Source organism: Myxine glutinosa, chromosome 14 (assembly GCF_964187855.1).
Source record: "Myxine glutinosa chromosome 14, kmMyxGlut1.1, whole genome shotgun sequence".
In the NCBI taxonomy this organism is placed as follows: Eukaryota; Metazoa; Chordata; class Myxini; order Myxiniformes; family Myxinidae; genus Myxine; species Myxine glutinosa.
This window is the reverse complement of record NC_136274.1, coordinates 50330061-50349387: the sequence shown is the minus strand read 5'-3', so window position 1 is coordinate 50349387 and position 19327 is coordinate 50330061. Positions and strand designations below refer to the sequence as shown.

Below are 19327 nucleotides of genomic sequence, written 5' to 3'. Positions count from 1 at the left end.
GCCAATGGTTTGGCCGGAGAGAGACCCCGGGTAGTGTAAAGTTGTTAAAGTCATTTAGGAGATAGTTAGGATTGATGAACCTGTCGCACCATACGCAGCCACTTACCTGTGGTGATGATGATGACTCCACACCTGTGTTTTCTTTGTTTTGTTGCAGGAGATGAATCGCTGTGTGGATTTGTGAGACGCATCACGACGTGGATGAGACATTGGGGTGATTCCATCTCTCCCTCCCTAGGAGGGACTGATGATGAATTGGTAATGGCAAATTATGATGTTGAGTTGGAGATGGCAAATTTTGATGAGAGTTGAAAATGGCAAATTTGATTGGTTAGGAGGGAGAGAAGACGAATTTGGTTTATGGGAGGAACGGGGAAGACAGTAGGGATGTTTGTTGATTTGTAAAGTAGATGTTTATGGGTAGTGTTGTGTTTTGTGGATACAGTAAGGGGTAAGGGAGGGGCCATGTAGGTTACCTGGTGGGGGGGGGGGGCGTACGATAGGAACGTACCTGTCTCACCTGGTTCCCATGTGCCCCCAGTGTGCATCACCTTACATTGCGTGCACTTTTGCGCCCTTACCACCTTACTCACTTGTTTCTTCTTTTGTCTCCCACCTCCGAGGATCTGGCTTTGGGGTAGAGAGAGAGGAGAGAGAGGTGCTGGCTGCGCAGTTGTGGGCCTGCACTTTCGCTGTTTGCTGCCGGGATCGATACACCATATGGACCGCAATGTTTGTGGCCACCCACAATGGACCGCAGTTCGTTTGCGGCCAAGCACCACCCGGGGATGGACCTATGGGTCAACGTGGCACCTATGCCATAAAGGTGAACCACTGTTAACTAACACCAAGTGCACCACAAGAAGAGCAAGAGACACCTGCAGGGTTAGGGGTTGTCGAATTTATTTTTATTCCAATGAACAATGGTGACTGCACCGATTGGTGGTGGGGTGGTGCTTTTGATGCTCGGGAAGGGTGCTCTGCACGTTATTAAAGGCCGTCGGCCACAGAGCACTCGTGGGTTGGTGTATCGATGCTGGCAAGCGCGCTCTCTCTATGCATAACATCTGCATGTGTTCCTCCAAAAACAGGTCCTGGATCGTAGTGTAGATATCAGCGTAATCTTGTAAATAATGCTCCCTACCGGCTGTATGTTTAGTTTGAGAATTCTTTCCGGATTCGGTTATCCTGTGGGTGTGTTTCTGTGAGGAGAAGGGTGCAACGTCGCAGGGGGACATATTTACTCATTTGTGAATATCTGTAAAACTGTCGCACTCAGGGTAGAGTTAATAGTAGAGGGAACTACATTGCGTGCCACACTAAAGTAGGTAAAAATTTATCGGGTCGGGACGCCCCGAGGGTAGAGAAGGGTGCAATGTTGCGAATATGGAATTTGGCCTCCATATCCGCTTGTAAATATTCCCCTATTTTCTCCAATACTCCCCAACTTTCCCCGATCCCCCATTCCCTAGTCCCATTGCATGTAAATAACAATCAGTAGAGCCGACCTTCCCCTTATTCCCCCATTAAATGTCGTGCCCAGGTCCACCGCACCACACGTAGCCAACTTTCGGACATCTTCCTAGTTATTCTTAATCTATGTCAGTTAAGGCCTCGTTTCCATTAATTATGACTCTTCGTTGCACCAGAATGTGATTATATGGCATCAGTAGTGAGTTTAGGACCCTTCCCATACCTCCTCCCATCTTCTTCCCCAAGCTACAACAACAATAACAACAACTACAACAACAATTACAACAACAACAGAAGAGATGGCGGCGGAGCGGGGGAGGATGCGTCCTCACACCGGCTCGATTAGCTCCAGACCATGCGCTCCACGGGGTTACCCCGAAGGGGCTGGCTGTCAGCTCCTCGTCAGGGGCGGAGCCAGTAACCCCCCCCGCACGCACCCAATGAGAAGCAACGTGCCGATTCCACGAGGCGGAGCTAACGAGCCGAGGGCGTGTCACTCCCCGCCGGATATACGGAGCCGCTTGCCGGACGTGACGAGAGATTCGCCCCCAGCTGGAGAAAGACGGACCTGCGAGCGCTGAAACAGATGCGCCTGAGTTTGGAGAGGCCTGAGAAAGAACGTCACCTCTGAGCGCTGCGACGAGACCTCCCCGCATCTCTGGACCGAACCGTGTACCCTGCTTTGAGCCAAGAGTGCACCTTGAGCCATCGCTATCTGCCTTTCCTAGTCATCAATCCCCGTGTGAGTCAGTTTTTGTCCTGTTTCTCTGTGGTCTGTCGGGAATAATATAAGGTTGTGTCTAAGTGCCTGTCTTCCTATGATGTACCTCTCGTCCCTGTAATCTGACCTTCCGCACGAATATAACCTCCTCCGGAGGTCTTGAGAACTGAACCCCTGGTGTCGTATTGTGTCATTATAATCCAGCCGGGTGTCTTCTTTTCCTTATTGAGCCAGCATCGCGCGACTTCGTCAACGTCGAGTATAGTCGGGTAATTTGTGCGGACACGACGGCCATTCCGCTCGGCCCACTTTAACATCAAAGTCGTGTCTGTAACAATATATATATATATATATATATATATATATATTGTTGCGGATCTATCTCCCGAAGCCCGTTCCCGTTACAAAGGGGGAGTAAACCCCTTTTTTCCCCACTGGGTCTTCGTGTCCTCGAGGCCGAATCGCCACTTCCAGAGCAAGCGTGAAAAAGGGTATCGGGTCAACGTCGCACGTACTTTTAACCCACGCTGCCACGAAAACGGGGACCGAACCTCGCACAAGCCACGCTTAATCGAGTACGCCCGAGCGGTATGCGTATCACGTGACTCGTGCCGTTACTTTTATGGAACCCGATTCGAGCGGTTCTAGTCGTACCATGCGAGGCCAGTCAATGGAAGGGACGGGAACGGTCAAATAAGAGGAATAACACAATTTATTTACAATGTACAATGATTCGCAGAAGGAAAGTGGACACAGAGCAGAAGCTTAACCAATTACCCTAATTCCCAGACACAGGGCCCACTCACGCACACGGGGAGAAGAAGAGAAGAAGTCTGCGTGCCAAACGCGCTTTGCCGTGCTACGGGGCAGCTCGCCCGGCGTGGCTCTCTGGCGGTCATGGCATGTATGCAGGAGAAGGCAGGCAGGAGGAGATCGCGCGTCTGTGGCCCGGCACGGGTCGTCTTCTCGAGCGCGCGAATAATACAGCGCAGAGCGCAGGGCACGGGGCACAGGGCAAGTTCGTGTACAATCTCGATAACCGGCAATGCAATTGACTTTCTCTTGTGCGTCTCTCTCTCTGACTCAATCAATGCCTCAACCCCAACTCCAACTCACTCTCACAGGGGCTCAGACTCAACTCCGTGCGTTCTCTGGCGGGGGGTACCTGGGGCAGGGTTTTATGGCTCTGCCCCGGCCCTACCCGAATGTTCCAGGCTCCGCCTCCGTTGCCGTGGTTAGCTACTCCCCTCGAGCCCTGATTGACGGCTCGTTGCTTACTGGCCACTCCCTCCTGCAGTGCATCCCTTCGGCCTCGCCAGACTTGTTCAGGCCTGCCACGTGGCATGCTAGCACCAAAAGACCGCCCTACTCACGGGCCTGCCCAACGCAAAACTAACACAGGAAAGGACTACGCTTACATTCACTAAGAAATAACTGAACTATCGCGAGGCTTCATGTTGTGGTGCGTCTACCTACGATGGGGATTATTCTTTATTCCAAAACCACAACAATATATATATATATTGTTGTGGATATGAGGATTGTATTTTTTTTATTGTGTGTTTATTAATATTGCTTGATTCTGGACCCTCCTGCCTCCAGTGTTGTGTAAAGGTCAAAGGGCGTCCCATAATTAGTCCATAAAGCATACACGTCAGCCAATCATAGATTTCCCCCTGGTTGATAGTTATATCTTTATTATGTGTATTAGGGTAAGGCCTTGTCTCCCATTAAGATGACACTCCATTGCACCAAGTGAAATAGAGTAGATTCCTTTCACACCCCCCTTTCATCATTGCCAAGCCTCGATTGCCAATTACATCCCCTCCAAAACCACCATTGAACATGTGCTCGGGTCGGGGAAGACGGGCGTGCCCGCCCGTCGTCATCAAGGGCGGAGCCAGAGGGTCGCGTGACCAACCAGGGCCGAGGTGAGCACACCGAGGGGCGTGTCCTGAAGGCCGGCGGCTTGATTGCCGGAGGCGTTATAAAAGCGCGCGCGCAAGGACTGAGAGAGATCGTCCAAAAGAGATCATCCAGCAGCGATTCTCGTCCAAAAGAGATCATCCAGCAGCGATTCTTGTCCAAAAGAGAGCATCCAGCAGCGATTCTTGTCCAAAAGAGATCATCCAGAGAGATCATCCAGAAGATCATCCAGGGAAGCACAAAGCCTGCTATTTGTCGCCTTGCTCGCAAAAGTTGGAACTAAGCAAGAAGCCTGGAGGATTTGGACAGGGAGACGTGCGCGTTGCTGAGTTGAGTGGTTGGACCAGACGAGTCAGACGAGTCCTGAAAAAAAGAGCACGCGACGTCCACCCAGCGGCAGCAGCAGCGGACACAGCAGCAGGAGCAACAGCCACAGCAGCTTCAGATACAGCAGCTTGGGGCCTGGACGGCAGTTTTGAGCAGGGCCGCGAAGGAACGGCGGCTGCCAAACGCGCCGATCGTGCTGCAGCACCATTTGACCTTCCTCTCCCTCCAGCCATCCACCTCCTGCCTTTCCATCCTCTTGTGTACGTGAGTTTGTTTTGTTTGTTCTGTCCTGGGTATTAATTAAGCCTGTTTAGATAAGCTAGCGATTTTCACTGTGTCTCTAATATCTTCTGTATATTATTTTCTTATCTTTCCTTCTCCTTGGTTTTTTTGAGCCTGTATATAGTAGGAATAAATTTAGTAGTATTTTCAACCTTTTTTTCGTCTTCTTCTTCTTCTTCACATCCGTGTCGCTTTTGTCTTTTCCATATTGAATATCTGTGGCGCGATCCGGCCAACGTTCGGGGATCGGGTTAATCGGGGTAACTGTTAGGGCCGCGGGGCTTCCGCTCGGCAAAACCAACATCTTATCCGCGGTCCGTAACAATATATATATACTAGCAGAAGTACCCGGCATTGCCGGGCAGGGGAGGGGAGGGGGAGGGGGAAGGGGAGGGGAACGGGGGGGGGGGGGGGGGGGAGCGAGTCCCTTGGCAAAGCGAGCGATTTTTTTTTTTCATAGCATCATAGCGTTCATAGCGTCATAGCGTGTCATAGCGATTTTTTTTTTTTCATAGCGTCATAGCGTTCATAGCGTGCATAGCGATTTTTTTTTTCATAGCGTCATAGCGTTCATAGCGCTCATATCGTTCATAGCGTCATAGCGTTCATAGCGTCATAGTGTTTCATAGCGTTATAGCGATTTTTTTTTTCATAGCGTCATAGCGCTCATATCGTTCATAGCGTCATAGCGTTCATAGCGTCATAACGTGATCGCTCTGAGCGAATCAGCGCCCACCTGCTCTGATTCCGTTGATTCCGTGCGCTGAAATGCGCTGAGGTATATATGAATAAAAAATATGGATCGTCAAATATTTTGAGTTCGGCCATGTTCGTCCCAGGCTCAATGGCCATGTCTATGCCAAATATCAAGCACGTAAGCCTCTCCGTTTAGGAGTCTATCGGTAACATTACACACACACACACACACAAACTGTGTTTTACATATATAGATGTATATATATATATATATATATATATATATATATATATATATATATATATATATATATATATATATTGTTGCGGATCTCGCCGCCGGCCTTCTCCCCTTACCAAGGGGGGATTAGTCCCCTTGTCTTTGACTGGCCGCCGGGACCCTGGGACCTATGACGTCCTTCCCGGACAGCGCGAAATAGGGTCGTAGGACTAGAATCACTATTACCTAATTACTTGCGCTGCCCAGAAACGAGGAAATAAGCCACGCACGAATCACGCGTGCTGAGACGCCGAGCGGTGCGTACACGCGATCCATGCCGTTTAGTTGGTGAAACCGGTTCTAGCGATCTTATTCGTACCACGATTAGCCAATGGAGAAATCACAGAAGCGCTCGAATTGGGAAGAAAGGAAGAGCAGAATTTATTCACACTATTTACAATGATTCCAGAAAAGAGGACACAGTGCAGCCTTTAAAACAGTCTTAACTTAATCCCCAGGACAAACGGGCCCGTCTCACACACAGACACACTCACACGGGGTTTGCAGCTGCAGGATAATGTTCACCACGTCCAGGGATGGCTCTCGTGCAGCTCCCTCCGGCCTCTGGTTTGTCCCGGGCAGATGGTATGTAGAGGGGCAGGAGCTCTCCGCGTGTCGTTGGCGCACACGGGATAATACGGGGCGAACGGTAGGGTCTGGGCCCTGGCGGTTGGCGGTTAACACTGGCGGCTATTGCCGCGTTCACTCGCATGGCTGAATAGGCGATATTCGCCACCGGCGCGTCTGGCTGCCCTTCCTTCAGCGCGTACGTAATACTGAGATATCGTGTAAATGCCCACAAAGCGAGCGCTGCTTCAGTCGAGTCCTGTTCACCACTCACTCGTGCTCTCTCTCGTGCTCCTTGTAACAAGTCCCTCCAGCACTAGTCCTTCCTCTCGTGCAAGTCCTCGTGCATAAGTCCTTTTATCACGCCCTTTCCCAACGAGTCCTCTTGCATAAGTCCTCTGCAAGGGCTTTGTGCCAAGACTTTTATAGGCACACCCCGCGAACCTTCTAGCATTTTTACCAGACGCGTCTTACCACGCCCTGTCACGCCATGCCCTTAGAGCCCTGGTTGGCTGGTGGCCCTTACCGTCATCGCCTCTGACGCGCTGCCTTGACGCCGCCCCACCCTGACCCCGCGCTCCTCCCTCTTAGGCCTACCTACCTTTGGCTGCTGGCAGCCAAAGCGTAATAAATGCTGCGGTAGCCAAAGCATAACAAACTGAGGGATCAGCCAAATGGGGTGCGGGATCAATTATGCCCATGGAGGTGGAACTTGGAGGGTGGACGTAAAAATGAAGGGAACTAAACTCATGTCTTTACACAACGCAGATATTACTAGTGGAAATGGCCTATACTTACACATACTATGACATAACTAATACTCTAAGGTGGCCTACATGTTGCTCGTGGACTAATTATGGGGGGCAACCCTTTAACCTTTAATGGTCAATATGTGCCAATCTGAAAACCGTAGCAATATATATATATATATATATATATATATATATATATATATATATATATATATATATATATATATATATGTGTGTATATGTGTGTGTGTATGTGTGTATGTGTATGCATGTGTGTCGGTGTACATGTGTGTACATGTATGTGTGCGTGTGACCCACTCTCCCCTGTGTGCGTGATGTGGGAGGGAGAGGATTTGAGCTCTTAAAGTCACATTTTACATGAGATGTAATAACCCATTTCAAACTGTATTTCCCATGTGCACGCACATGCATTCACATGTTATCAGAAGTAAATACATTGTGTAGATTACATTATTTGTGGATCTGATAAATTGCCGGTAACCATTTTGTGAAACTGAATGTGCAGGTGCAGCATCTAACTCAACATGTCGAAATGGCACATACGTCCATGCCCGTGGGATTCCCACGGGTGACCCCACTAGTGCTATTATACTACTTTCTGTTAAAGCCAGAAATGATCATGGGGAAACCATTCTTGAACACAAAATGAGCTTCAATCTCAAGTCAATGAGAAACACTCAACATCTTGCAACAACAATGGGCAACAACAGTCCATTCCAGGAATAATTGTAATGTAACTAAATTGGGATCCTGCTCTCCTGCTCGGGACTTCTCGTCTGGGTTTAACTGTTGATTCATTCGGAATTTACCAATAACTGCAATTTTGTTACAGTGCTGGCAGGTGTTGCTGCCTTAAAGGAGCATGCTGTACTTTAGATTGAGATGCAATGCTGCCTGGCCCATTTAGGCATTTACTCTTAGGTTGTGGCCTTTGGAAATCTCCCCTTCTCCTGTGAAAAGAGCAGGCCACTGTGTGCTAGAATTCCGGACACATTTGTTGCTTAGTAGCTGGTCTTCATTTCACTTCATAGGCAGCCTGTGGCTATACTGGTTGCATCATTTCTGGCAACATGGCTGTGCTATTGATGCAGTGTCCCCTTTCGGTTATAGCAGGAATTAGGGTTTTGGTCGTGGTGTGTTTAACACTTTTCAGGACATCTGTTGTGTACAGACCTAGATTTCTACCTCTGTACATCTGCAGCATTGTTTGAACATCTTTTATTGTGATATCCTACATGTTTCATGTCCACATGCAGATGTATGGTCGGCTTAGTAAAGGATGCATATTAAGGCTGTGGACCCAAGTATCATGATCGACTATAGGCCCAGTTAGTAACTACATCGGTGGTGTGATGTTTCTGGATTTGGGTACATGTGTATACCATGACATGAAAATGCTAGTTTGGGTACTTGCACTCGTGTATTGGGAAAACCCGACTTAACTTGGCACTCATCATACATTTGAGCAATGCTGCTGCTGATGATGTGGCTTAATACTGAGGTTGAGGAATCGTCATCGCTCGACAAAGATAATTATTGTGTTCTGATTCGACCGGAAAATGTTTTGAAGGAGCGAAAAGACGAGCTGTGTGTTCATTGGCAAAGCTGTTCCTTATATTCTTGTCATGTGAAAAAATTCAACTTGCAATCCTTACTTGTCCTTACTGCGGAATCATTTTTGCGAGATGTACAAGTTTCTAAGTATTCCTAAGTACAAAATATGATGACAGCGATTCAAAAAGTGTAATTCTAAAGTTCCTGTTGTTGTACCGTGTTTTTGTATTTAATATCATGTGATTTTTTTAATGCCCTGTAATGACAGGCTGCATGTCAGCAGAGTGACTCATAAGCTACTAATGGAAATATGCCATGATTATTTATCCTTCTTCTTCTTCCATTCTTCTCTTTATATGCGGTGATGCCGAACGGTAGCAATGTCCTGCCCTGCCTTGACCACGATACTCCTCTACTTCCCCTTGTCCTCGGCCAACTCTCTCCAACCACCCACCCCACGTTATTGATATCCATCCTCACACAACCTTCCCGTCTTGGCCACGGTCTACCTCTTTTCCTCCAACCTAGCTCCCTCAACCTATCTGCTTCCTTTGCCATTCTTGCTTCCTCCATCCACACCAAGTGTTCAGACCACTTCAACTGGCTTTTTACCAATCTCCCATCAAGGTCATCTGCACATCAATCTCCTCCCTCAGTTCATCCATCTTCATGGCTGCCCTCTTCACTCCCACAATCCTGACTCAGTTGTTCTCGCAGACATGCAGCCTTTGTTCTTGTCTGTCTATCATTACCACCATCTCCAGACCGTAAAGGTAGGCTGGAGTAACTAACACAAGTTACAAAAACTTTCCCTTTCAATTTCCTTGATATGTTTCTCTGTCATTAATCCCTCCAACCTCATCCATGCATATTGCATCAATCCCTCCACCCACCTGGATCTCCCTACGTGTCTGTCTCCAAACTACAACCCCCCCCCCCCCCCCCCAAGGTACTCAAACGTATTTCCATCTCTAACCTCCTTCTCCAACCTGATATTCATTTATTTTTCTCAACTGCGTGACCCACATAATCTATGTTTTCACCATATTCATCTGCATTTCATATTTCCAGAATGGATCCTTCCACTCCCCCAAGTACCTCCTGCATCTCCCGGTTGTTTCTCCGCCACAACAGATAGATCGTCAGCGTACAACATCCTACCTAGAATAGCTTTCATTTTTGCCTTTCTCTTTACCACTTCCATCACCCTGATAAGTATGAGTGAGCTGAGAGAGCTAGTATGAGTGACTGCCTCAAACCGATGTTCACACTGAACACCTCCGACATCCCAGAACCAAACAAATTTCTTCCCTTTGTTCCTTGTACATTCATTCCACCAAGGTAGCTCCTCCTTATCCTCCCATCGAGAATCTTCTCCAGTACCTTCATGGCATGACTTAGGAGCATAATGCCTCTGTACTTCTTCTGTAAATGCAACATAACAATTCCTCTGCCTCATCAGCATAATTAGCCCTGTCCACCAATCCTCCAGAACGCAAACCCTCTCTCATACGTACATTCAACAGCATCTTCACCCAACTGACTTCGACTTCTTCAACTTGAACTTGAACTTTATTATTATCCACATCAAAATCAACAACACGTTGTCTACAATGTTTTTTTTTTTTTAAGTAAAAAATGATTGTATAATAGGAACCAGAAAATAGCATAAAATGCTAATTGGGTAATGGGGCTTCTCCTGCTGCAATTAGCATCTCTGTACGTACCTTATCAATGTCTGGCACTCTTCCAGTTCTTCATCCTCTTTAATACTGTCCGCACTTCCTCCTCTGTGATCTCCATTTATTCCACTCATTCTACTTTCCCCTCTCAATTCAGCTCACCATTCCTTCCTCCCCTTTTCAACAGCTCCTTGAAATATCCTTCCCATACCTTCAATACTTCCGCCCCCCTCTCTTTTACTAGATTCTCGACACCAGCCTTAATCACTGCCTCCCTTCACCTCCTTAATATCCCCATCCCTGTCAGGATTCCATCTATAATTATAGATCATCTTCCTCCCACCATCCTCTTCTAACTTGTTGTATATTCCTCCTCTTCCCTATAATTCTTCCTCTTATCGACAGCTTGCCTTGCTGCTTTTTTTTTTTTTTTTTTTTGCCCATGCAGGTGCAGCATCCCTTCATCTGGTTGTCCCCCTATGTGCTTGATCTTCTCTATCCTCTTCTAAACCACCTTCTCACTGACTAGCCTCGCTACTTCTTCCGTCCACCATACCTGGTTTCTATCCCGAGATGATGCACCCTTTCCTGATGTCCTTCCACACAAAACCTCTGCAATTCACCTGAACACCTATCTGTATTTATTCCCCTTCAAACTTTCGGCTTCTCCGCTACATTCCTCATACTTGGCCCTCGTCCTCTCCTTGTATTATATGGCGACATTATCCTTGCACTTCCTCTACCTTATCTTTCGACCCCTGCTGTCAACTTCCTTCCTTTTCTGCATGCGTACAACAAACCCATTGGCTTGTGGTGGATGGTTTGATGCTCTCCCACCGCCACCTTACAAACCTTGAACCTCCACAAGTGTTGCTTCTTAACTACCAACAAATCTAGTTCCATTTTGTGCTGTCCACTCCTGTAAAGTAGTGAATAATTATTCACCTCAACAGTGTGTTCTTAACTGGTTGGGACATATTTGGTAAAAACTTTTATAATCATCTCCCAGGCATCATATCTGACTTGCAACATTTATGATTCCATAAATGTGAGTTTGAGGACCAAACTCTACTGTTTCTAATTTGTTACTGAAGTGAATATGGATATCGTTGGCAAGATTATGAATGCAGTTTTTACAACTTTTTTGCATTTCCTTCTTGGTACAGGTTTTTCACTCCTGATTGGGATTGACTTCAATGGCTGTCGAGATGACTCACGCGTTCATCTTCACATTCATACTTCATTTCCTGTTACTTTTCACGTCAGCAAAACGTTATGTCATCTGCAGTGGGAGTGTCCACTATTATGACTGTTCTCATGCCGTAGTGATTACCTTGATTCCGGACATCATTCGACTCAACTTCTCTCACAACCAGTTCATGGTGATTCAACCTTATCTACTTTCCCAACAGGGGCTGCTGGAGGAGTTGTATTTTTCTTTCAGCCACGTTGTCATTGTCCAAAACAATTCCTTCAGAAACAACACGCAACTGCGCTTGCTGGACCTATCCGGGAACAAGCTGAAAAGAATTGGGAGCACGGCATTTTCTCCATTACAAAACCTCCAAACCTTGAAAATTCATGACCAAGCACAGAGTGGTAAAAAGATTTACAAACCTAAGGTTGACCTCTCTGATATCACAATGGTGTCTGAACTCTCAATAATGATGTATCATGTTGATAACTTCACCGTCCTCAATCATCTTCCATTACAGGTTTTAACAGTGGACATGGGGTTCGAATATGAGCAACTTCCTGTAGATGTGTTGTCTTTAACATCACTGCAGCATTTGAAAGTGATTAAATTTCAATTCCTTGACCTGTCTTGGCCTGATCGCGAGGGAGGACGCATGGAGAAATCACTAACCCTTGAGGTGGTTGTAAATCCAGAAAGAATAAGGAACGGAACATGGATCAAATTCAACAATATTCGATTCTGGCAACTCTTAGTGTCTGGAAGTGTAAGAAATTTGGCCGAGTTTAATCATTTTCTGCAAGATCTGAGCACCGTCACAGGAATGCGTATCGTAATTGACGTGAGCGTGCAAGAGATGGATCACAACCAAATTATTTTTGACACTTGTCCGCCCACCTCAAGCCATAAAGGTTTGAATGATGTGACATTAGATGGGAACACCACATCCATCCTGTACAACTTCCTGCATTATGGCCGTAAGTATGACCTCGAGGTCGGTTCTCTAATTGTGCACGGCTTCAACGTGCACATGCTCGCCTGTGATGCGCTGCTGCAGTTTGGAGGTCTTGTGGAGCTCGGTCTGCTAGGAGGAACGATAATGAAACTTACACATTGCAATTGCTCCCGAGTTATGAAGTTCTTGAAAACTATCCGAATCAATCACCATCAGCTCACCACGTGGCAACGCTTTGCAAACTTTCCTGCTCTTGAGACTCTGGATTTGAACAACAACCAGATAACTCTCGTTTTGAGCTGTGACGCTGTACCAGAGGGTTTTGAAATGTTGAAAAATCTTCACTTGGCTCATAACCCTCTTTTGACACTGCAACCATGTTTCCCCCAAAACCTGCACTTCCTGGATCTTTCATACACTGAGTTACAGACTATTCCTCCATGGTTCGCTGCTTATTTCCCCAAGCTTGTCGTACTTCGACTAGAGGGAAATGGCCTGGTGGAGATCGCTTTTACTGGCATGATGCTAAAAGAACTATATTTGAGTAATAACTTGATAAGTAAGCTGAAATGGCCCAGTTTTCCACATGATCTGGTGTCACTAGACCTAAGTAATAACAATCTTTCTGTCATTCCAAAGAATACGTTACCTACCACATTGTCTTTCCTCAACATCAGCTCCAATAAACTTGCTACACTGGGTTCTGACACACTACCCTCCTCCATCACTGCCCTGGATTTGAGTCTAAATCAATTGCATGCCGTCGATTCCGGTGCTCTGCCTTTAAGCCTCCTGTTCCTCAATATCTCGAGAAACAAGATCTTTGCCTTTGATGAGACCTGGTTAGGGGGGCTGAATTATTTAAAGGAATTTGATGCCCAAGGTAACCCTTTTGATTGCTCGTGCACCCTGGAATGGTTTGTGGAGGATTTCATTGGGCAAGGCGAGAAGCACATTAATGATGCCAACCAACACGTGTGTGTCTTTCCTGCAAGATGGGCAAAAACACCGATAGTTTCATGTACTTGGAGCTACATGGAATGCAACATCTGGCTGCAGGCCATGATTGGCCTTGTATTGGCTTTGATACTCATTGTTGTTCTTGGTGCACTTTTTGTGTACTGTCAAGGACCATGGTACATGCGGATGTTCTGGTACTGGGTTTTGTTTAAGCATCGCCGACATGCGACGCAACCTACAGGCTATCTATACGACGCCTTTGTGTCATGTGGTGATGACGATGAGGAATGGACAATTGGCCTGGTGAAACGGCTTGAGGAGGACGGTTACACGATCTGCTTTCCAGACCGGGACTTCATGCCTGGCAAGGCCATTGTCGATAACATCATAGATGGAATGGAGCGGAGTTACAAGACAGTGTTTGTAATCACCGATAACTTTATCAACACAGACTGGTGTCATTACGAACTATACTTTGCACAGCAAAATGTCATGCAGATACTGGAGGACAATCTCATCCTGGTCATCGTTGGCGAATTGGGAGAGAACTCCATCCCGAGTCAATTCTGCCGCTTAAGGAGGATCGTTAATCAGAAGACCTATTTGAAGTTTCCACAAGAGAAGGTCAAGCAGGAGGTCTTCTGGAGAAACCTCATTGCCGCGTTGGGGTCCACAAATGAAAAATTGCTATAATCTTAATAGTTCCATATACAGTGAATCCATTGTGTTAAGCTCGCCCTATGAGATCAAGCATTCTCCATACTTTACCGGATTTGCAAAAATTAGTGAACTTTGCGGAAGAATTTCAAAGAATGTTACTCATAGTTTATTTAAGAAGCGTGGTGATATCCTTGGAGGAGTTGCACTGATGATTACAAGGATTACTTGTTGTTAATATTAATGCAAGTATTGTCTGATACAGCCAATCTTTGTCAAGATAAAATTGTTTTCCCAAAATGCTTTGTTTCATTAGATACGTTTATCATCTTTGTTTATTCCAACGAAAGTTTAACAATTCAATCATTTCATCGTGATTTTGGTTTTGATTTAACCATCTTTAGCTTCATACGAAATCCGTTTTTAAGGTGATTAAAGTGAGTCGATTCTTTGATAATATTTCACGTGTTTGAATTTCTTTACACAATCCACATGAAAACATGGAGATGTGATATTTGGAGCTTTAAAGCTTCTTGTGATCTACCTGGCTGGATAATTATTCCCACATTTTTTGAAAATTGGGAGGATATTGTAATCGGCTCCGTCTGTCTGTCTTGTCTGTCTGTCTCAGTCCATCCATCCGTCACACTTTCTCCTCCTAAACAGTTCTGCAGAAATTCACCAACCTTGGTAGATATGATCACCACATGGCACGAAGGTACATGAACAGCATCATTTTTGGCCTTGCCCCTATGGGCACAAAATGCAATTATAAGCCCATTTTTAAACCTTTTTTTAATGAAACTTTGTATATGCAATCAACATTGGGAAACTCATCAAATATGTAACGATTTTTATGGCGTAGTCCATCGGGCAATGCCGTCTGGAACAGCATTTGTCTGTCCGTTGGGCAATGCTGAACAGCAAACAGCATTTGTATGGATGTATGTCCCTCACAAACGTCCACCAATCAGAGCTGAGGATCTGGTCACATGACAGGGGGGACAGCGTTTATTAAGCATTACAGTTTCATATTTTACGAAAAGGAAATATAGATAACCTTCTGTGGAACGGTTTGGGGTCCCAGCGGGTGGAAGGTAGGAGGTTTCAGAAATTCCTCAAGGCAATTATGATTTTGAAATGCGATCGACACGGACCTTGCTCCCGAATCCGGAAGTGAACGGATGATGACGGTTCACTGGTTTCATAATATCTCAATACAATCGTGATTTAACGTTATATTTTTATATACTATCACTATAGTATTAATTTGTGATTGGAATGATGAATAATGCTGTTTGTAATGAAAATATAGAGATATTGAGTTTAAAGCAGAATGAGGAAATGACGTAGAAGTTTCCATCCATGACATTCTCAGATTCCCCATTTGCAGTTTCGCCATTTACTGGATATAGCAACATTCAGACTGGGTACGTTTTTTGATATTGAGTCATTCCTGGTGGAACCTTTTGACATATTTCAACTTTGCTTTAGGTGTTAAGCATGGGAATTAGCGATGGTGCGCCATCGACTTCGCTCTAGTTTTAATTGGTGTGATAAGCAATGCACATACACCCACACACATGCTGCTGGGAATGCAGAATGAGATCCAGGTAAACTTGGACAATTAAGATCTGCATTGAATTGAGAAGATGTGTATGCTCAAATTGAGCTGTTATGGCTGCCTTGGCCAAATGGTGATGGGTTATTATGAGGTCTTGTGATTATTTTCCTAATATGAGTGTGGTGGGAGAAAAAAATATTCCCGTTTTGCAGTCAACACATTTTGAAATTTCCACGAGCATTTATCTTCCCATGAAAAGAGAGAACTACATGTTCCGGTTTGGACACCATGCTGTCCCGCATTGCCTGTTATTGTCCATTGTTTCGACACGTCCAATATTGAATGACGAACATTCAGCTCTGCAGGTCGAAGTATGTAAAAATGAAAGAACGTCAGACAAACGTCATTCTGTCAGACAAACAACACTTTGCAAATTTTTGTTTGATGGTTTAATAAGTTTTTTTTAAAGTTTTTTTTGTTATACCAGTTACATAAGCCAAGGCAACATCACATCAAGGTAATGTGATGTTTTATGAACACCGACCTTTCATTTTTATAAAGGACAGTGCCAAGCTTCACCAGGGTTTGAAAACACGTTTTCAGGCCAAGCTTGAATGTCTCCCCATAAAATTAGATTGGTAATAGGTGCATGTCCTATGAAATGAAGAAGTGGGCTCCATTCTGATTTTATTTTTATTGCAGTTGGAGTGGGAGAGGGTGAGGGGCGGAACAGACAAACAGATTGCTCTACTTTTGAACAGGTTCAGGTGTTTTATTCACTCACTTACGGAGCTTCACTGTGCTTTGCTCAACTATCCCTGATCAATGGGATCTCTGAGATGAGCATTTGTTCTGGTCATCAGCTCTGCTAAAAGTTTGTCAGAAATGGATCTCAAGATAGTTGTGTTCTTGTACTTGGATAATAATTGCGGGTCTCATAGAAAAGGTATTTGTAATTGGTATACCTTGAAGTATTGCATGTTTATATCAGCAGTGAAGGAGAAGGGGATGGAGGATCCAATAACACTCAGACTGGGGTAAAGACAACACAAACAATATCTGGAATGGGCCATTTCCCAGAATACAATGATCAGTGTAGATAGCTTCGTCGAGGAAATATGTTTTATTGCACACCGTAGATGGACAGTGAAATAAGCTTGCACCGCATTTACCAACATTGGGACATCAAACCACATACACACGTCGGAGACAAACAGACAGGCATTATCTGAAAAAGCAGGTCCGCAGGTCTCTCTCAAAATACCGCCTGTTGCGAGCAAATACTCCACCTGTCGCTTCGCTGAATATGGAGAAGGAGGGATCTTCTTTTTAAGCTTTATGGTGTTTTGAGAGCAGTGAGGCTCTATATACTCCATGCACCCAGACTTAACAGCAGTGAACAAAGGAGCCTTTAGGTGTTCCACAGCTGAGTTTCTCTGCAATGCTTTCCGAGTTTTGAATAATTATCAGAAGCGCACTTTCTTCATAACGTTTTCAGAGTTTGAATAAAATGTTTGTCGTTGAGTTTGAAGAAGATCTGAGCAGTGTGTGTTGCCAAAAACGCAGTGAATAATAAAATTTATGTTTTTTTTAAATGTTAATATTTTAGCAATCTCATTAGTAGCTGAATTTCTCCATCATGCTTTGAAGAAGAAGAGGAAGTGTTAATGCTTTGTTCACGCTGTTTCTCCATATTCTGTTTCTTTACAATCAGAATGATGAAATTATGACAAATGGGAATAAAGTTGAGGCATTTTGCAACTGGATAAAACACCCTATCTTATGGAGGGGTAAATTAAGATAACAGTGCAGAAGGAGGAGAACAGCCTTGCTTACGTAAATATACTTAGTTACAAGAATCGCTAATGTGTTACATTTTTCAGACTGCACTCCATATTTCGAACTTTATGGGATCTGATCCTCAAATCTGAATCCATATTTAGATTATATGCTTTAATTAGTCCGTGAGAGTAGATAGTGTTTCCAAGCCATGGCACATTTCAATAGGCCAAAACAAAATGGCAGCTTAAAAATCCAGCGATGTCACAGAGGGCTGACCAAAATGGCTGACCGCCATTTTGCCAAGGCTTATTTTTGTTTTTTGTTATGTGCACCCCATTAGTCATCTTCATAAAGGGTCAAACATTCAACCCTAGATGTGACATGACACTGATGTCATGCACATAAATTATCGTGCCTCATCACCTCCAAACTAGGATGACGTCCAGGTGGCACTCAGGTTTTTAAAGACTGAGATTTATGCCTTTATGATCATGAATAAACTAGAACGGGCACTCGGTAGAGCGCATACCTTCGCCGCAGCTACTGTTCTGTACTTGGCATGGGAGTGTAGGGAACAGAACAGTGAACAGTTTGGTGCTGATTTCATGCAAATCGGATAAGAATTGACCGAGTTATGACAAAAAACGCACATTTTCCAAGGTCGTGACCCCCCTGACCTTTGACCCGATTGCTCCCAAAATCTAATCAAATGTGTCCCGTATAATAACCAATCATCCCACCAAATTTCATGCAATTCGGTTGAATACTTTTTGAGTTATGCGAATAACATACACACACACACACACACAGACATACAAATAAATACACAGCGATCAAAACATAACCTTCCGCTTTTGCGAAGGTAATGAAAGCAGTCGTCGATCCAGATTTAACTCTTGTTATGGGCTCAGCAGGACAACAAATTGTTTACTCATGACTATATTAAGCTCATTACTAAATACAAATCGTACACCCTAACTTGATGAGTCAGCAGGGCACAGATCAAGTCCCATCACAGCACTTGCTGCATGACCTGTTAGCAGTGTCATCTGCCACAGAGGTTCACACATTAATATGCAGGTAGTGGACACAAAAAATGGAAACACCAATGTAAAGTCATTTAATAGGGCATTGGGTTGTTTGGTGTTCGTTGTTTGGTGTTCCTTATTTATCCAGGCATGTCAATCTTTTTTTGTCCACTACCTGTATAATCCGATTCTGATGTTCCATACTCGATATACAGAGCGTCGGTGCTGCCGAAACAGTTTCTTAGTAAGGTTTATACTGTGTGGGTTTCCTTTGCCTTCCCAGTGTTGTTTATCCGTGCTCTATCCTTTTAAATGCTGAGCATCAAGCAAGGAAGCGGCTCAGACCACTTTTAAAAAGGTCTTTGGTGTGACTCAGAGAGGATTTTAACCACAGACCTCCACACTCAGAGCGGACACTGTACCCATTACACCACCGAATGTGGTTGGTTTGTACAATAAATATGTTATTCTCAAATGTCTGTCTGATAGACTTGAGGTCAGGAGGCATTAAAAAAAAGAAATTGGTAAAGGTTTTTTCTTTTTCTTCACTGAAGCCTGTCACGTGATCCTGAATGTTTCATATTTATTTGTTTTACATTCTTATGACACGTGTCAACTGTGTTTGGATAAGGAACATCCATTTCCTCATCACTGATGTTCTTACACACCAGAGCTGAAGGAAGAGTAACCACCATTTCCAAACAAGCTTTTGTGAAATGACTGTCCTTGGTTATCAGATATCATTTAGCCTCTTTTTTTTTTTCAGGCAAGATCTTTCACCAGAACAGTTTCACCACGCCTCCTTCTGGTTTCACCATCAATTTTTGCAAAGGGTAGGATTCTGAGAAAGACTTGTGTTCTTGAAGGGTGTTCCCTTCAGATCGATTATTACGTTTTCACAAGAG

General features: G+C 44.8%; 1 protein-coding gene across 2 annotated transcripts in view; it reads left to right on the top strand.

The window, feature by feature from the left end:
* Positions 1-14507, top strand: part of LOC144888816 (toll-like receptor 2 type-2) — a 44785-nt gene extending 30278 nt beyond the window's left edge. For both annotated transcript variants that reach the window (XM_078768134.1, XM_078768135.1), the window contains one exon: positions 11448-14507. In XM_078768134.1, the coding sequence (XP_078624260.1) occupies positions 11478-14084 (2607 nt within the window). In that variant the 5' untranslated portion in view covers positions 11448-11477 and the 3' untranslated portion in view covers positions 14085-14507. The remainder of the gene's footprint in view (positions 1-11447) is intronic.
* The last annotated feature ends 4820 nt before the right edge of the window (positions 14508-19327 follow it).